General features: G+C 53.6%; 1 protein-coding gene across 1 annotated transcript in view; it reads right to left on the bottom strand.

The window, feature by feature from the left end:
• GAB3 (GRB2-associated binding protein 3) overlaps positions 1–1,670 on the bottom strand; it is a 2,337-nt gene extending 667 nt beyond the window's left edge. The window contains exons 1-2 of the mRNA XM_010833101.1: positions 1,445–1,670; positions 397–869 (exon numbers count right to left, since the gene is read on the bottom strand). Coding sequence (XP_010831403.1) covers positions 397–869; positions 1,445–1,653 — 682 coding nt within the window. The 5' untranslated portion in view covers positions 1,654–1,670. The remainder of the gene's footprint in view (positions 1–396; positions 870–1,444) is intronic.
• Positions 1,671–1,676: the final 6 nt, after the last annotated feature.

Here is a 1,676-nt window from a genome sequence, read left to right as displayed (position 1 = left end):
CAGCAGCAGAAGACAAGAGCTCTGCTCTCCTCCCTCTGCAGAAGCCAAAGACACTACCTTCTGTACTAAGTGGTCCCTGAGTGGCTCCAAATGAACACCAGGAGCCTGGTCTCAGGAGGGGAGGCCATCACATGGGCAGGGGCATGGCTAGGGCACCAGGAATCTGAGTTTTTTCAGCATCTACAGGGACCAAGGATATCTTCCAGTCTGCAGACAGAGATGAGCAGGGGGACGCTGGGATTGGGGCAGGGGGTTTCCGGATGTGCGCTTCCACCTAGGGCCTGACCCCGCTAGGACACCAGAATGGCCTGAGGAAAGGACGCTGACATGGAAACACAAAGCAAAGAGGAGCCGGCTGCTGTCAGTACCTGAAGTTTAGCATCATCCAGCACTTACCTTTCCAGGTCCTCATGTCGTCTAAACCAGAAAGGGAGATTCTTCTGGGCACCACAGTGCCTTCTGGCTTCTTGAGGCTACTGGGCCCTCTGCACAGGAACTGCTCCTTGTGCCACCATTCAGAGAGATGGCTCGGCTTAGGGGGGCGAGGAGGGGGTATGTTAGACATCACGTCTAGTTCTTTTACCCCATAGGGCAAGGAAGCTTGGTTTTGATCAAACCAAGAATTTAAGGAAGTTTCCCCCAGTGGTAAAGCAAAGTGGTCCCTGGATGGGCCATTGACATCTTTCATCCAGATCAGGGTGGCCTGGGGCCTCATGGAGGGGGCCTCCTGAGACCCGTTCCCAGGGTGTGAAGGGCAGGCCAGGCTCCCAGAGGGTGGCGGCTGTGGGCAGTCCACAAAGACGTCGTCAAAGGAAGCCTGCTCCAGTGAGCGCTCTGAGTTTGACCAGCTGTCACATCTGGTGGGGAGACTGAGGGAAGAAAAGCACAGACACTTGACTGAAAGGTCACAAGTCCCCACAGCGGGTGTTGGTACTGCTACACCTTTGGCAGAAGTTTGAAGGAGAAAGCCACCCACCCACCGCAAAGCCACGCTGTGGGGGAAAAAAGGCCATGCTGCCATCATGCCCCCTACTCTAATGTTGCCATTTTTTTTTTTTAACTTTTATAGTGACATTCCCTCCACACCCCTCAGTGACAGCAACCCCTTGATGTAGGGGAAAAAAAAAAAAAAAAGGTTTGTTGATTTTTCTCATCATCTAAGTGGAAGATACAAATGAAAATGCAAGGTTAGAAATGAAAGCCACAACGCCAAAATGCCTGAGTCATTCTGTTTGGTGTACCACATGCTTCGGCCTTGATAGTGGTTGATAGGGATCTGGCCCTGCCCTGGCGGCAGCAGGAAGCGAGGGGAGCAGAGATACACCCACTAGAAGATGCTACAGCTAAACGGCCTGATTTGCAGCGAGGGCATGGCAGTCACAGAGGCTGCAAGAGGAAGCAGTGTGGGTTCTGCCAATGGAGGAGGCCGGGCGCAGAGGCATACCTGGCGTGGTGCAGTCTTCCCGTCTCGCAGTTGGATAGAATCAGATAATCAGGAAGCAAGAACAACTCTGACTCACTTCTGGTTTCCTCAGTGGCTACAGTACTAGTGCTCAGGTCATCTCTTGGCAGGGAGCAGACAGCAGGGTTGGTGAGAAGGGAGCTGGAGGGGGAGGGCTGTGCGGAGGAGGAGGCGCGACAGCCACTCTCCATGGAATCTGCAGGACAAATCGTTT

This window comes from Bison bison, unplaced genomic scaffold (genome assembly GCF_000754665.1).
Source record: "Bison bison bison isolate TAMUID 2011002044 unplaced genomic scaffold, Bison_UMD1.0 scf7180017840367, whole genome shotgun sequence".
Taxonomy (NCBI): Eukaryota; Metazoa; Chordata; class Mammalia; order Artiodactyla; family Bovidae; genus Bison; species Bison bison.
Note: the sequence above shows the minus strand (reverse complement) of the source record. Positions and strands in the feature narration are given on the sequence as shown.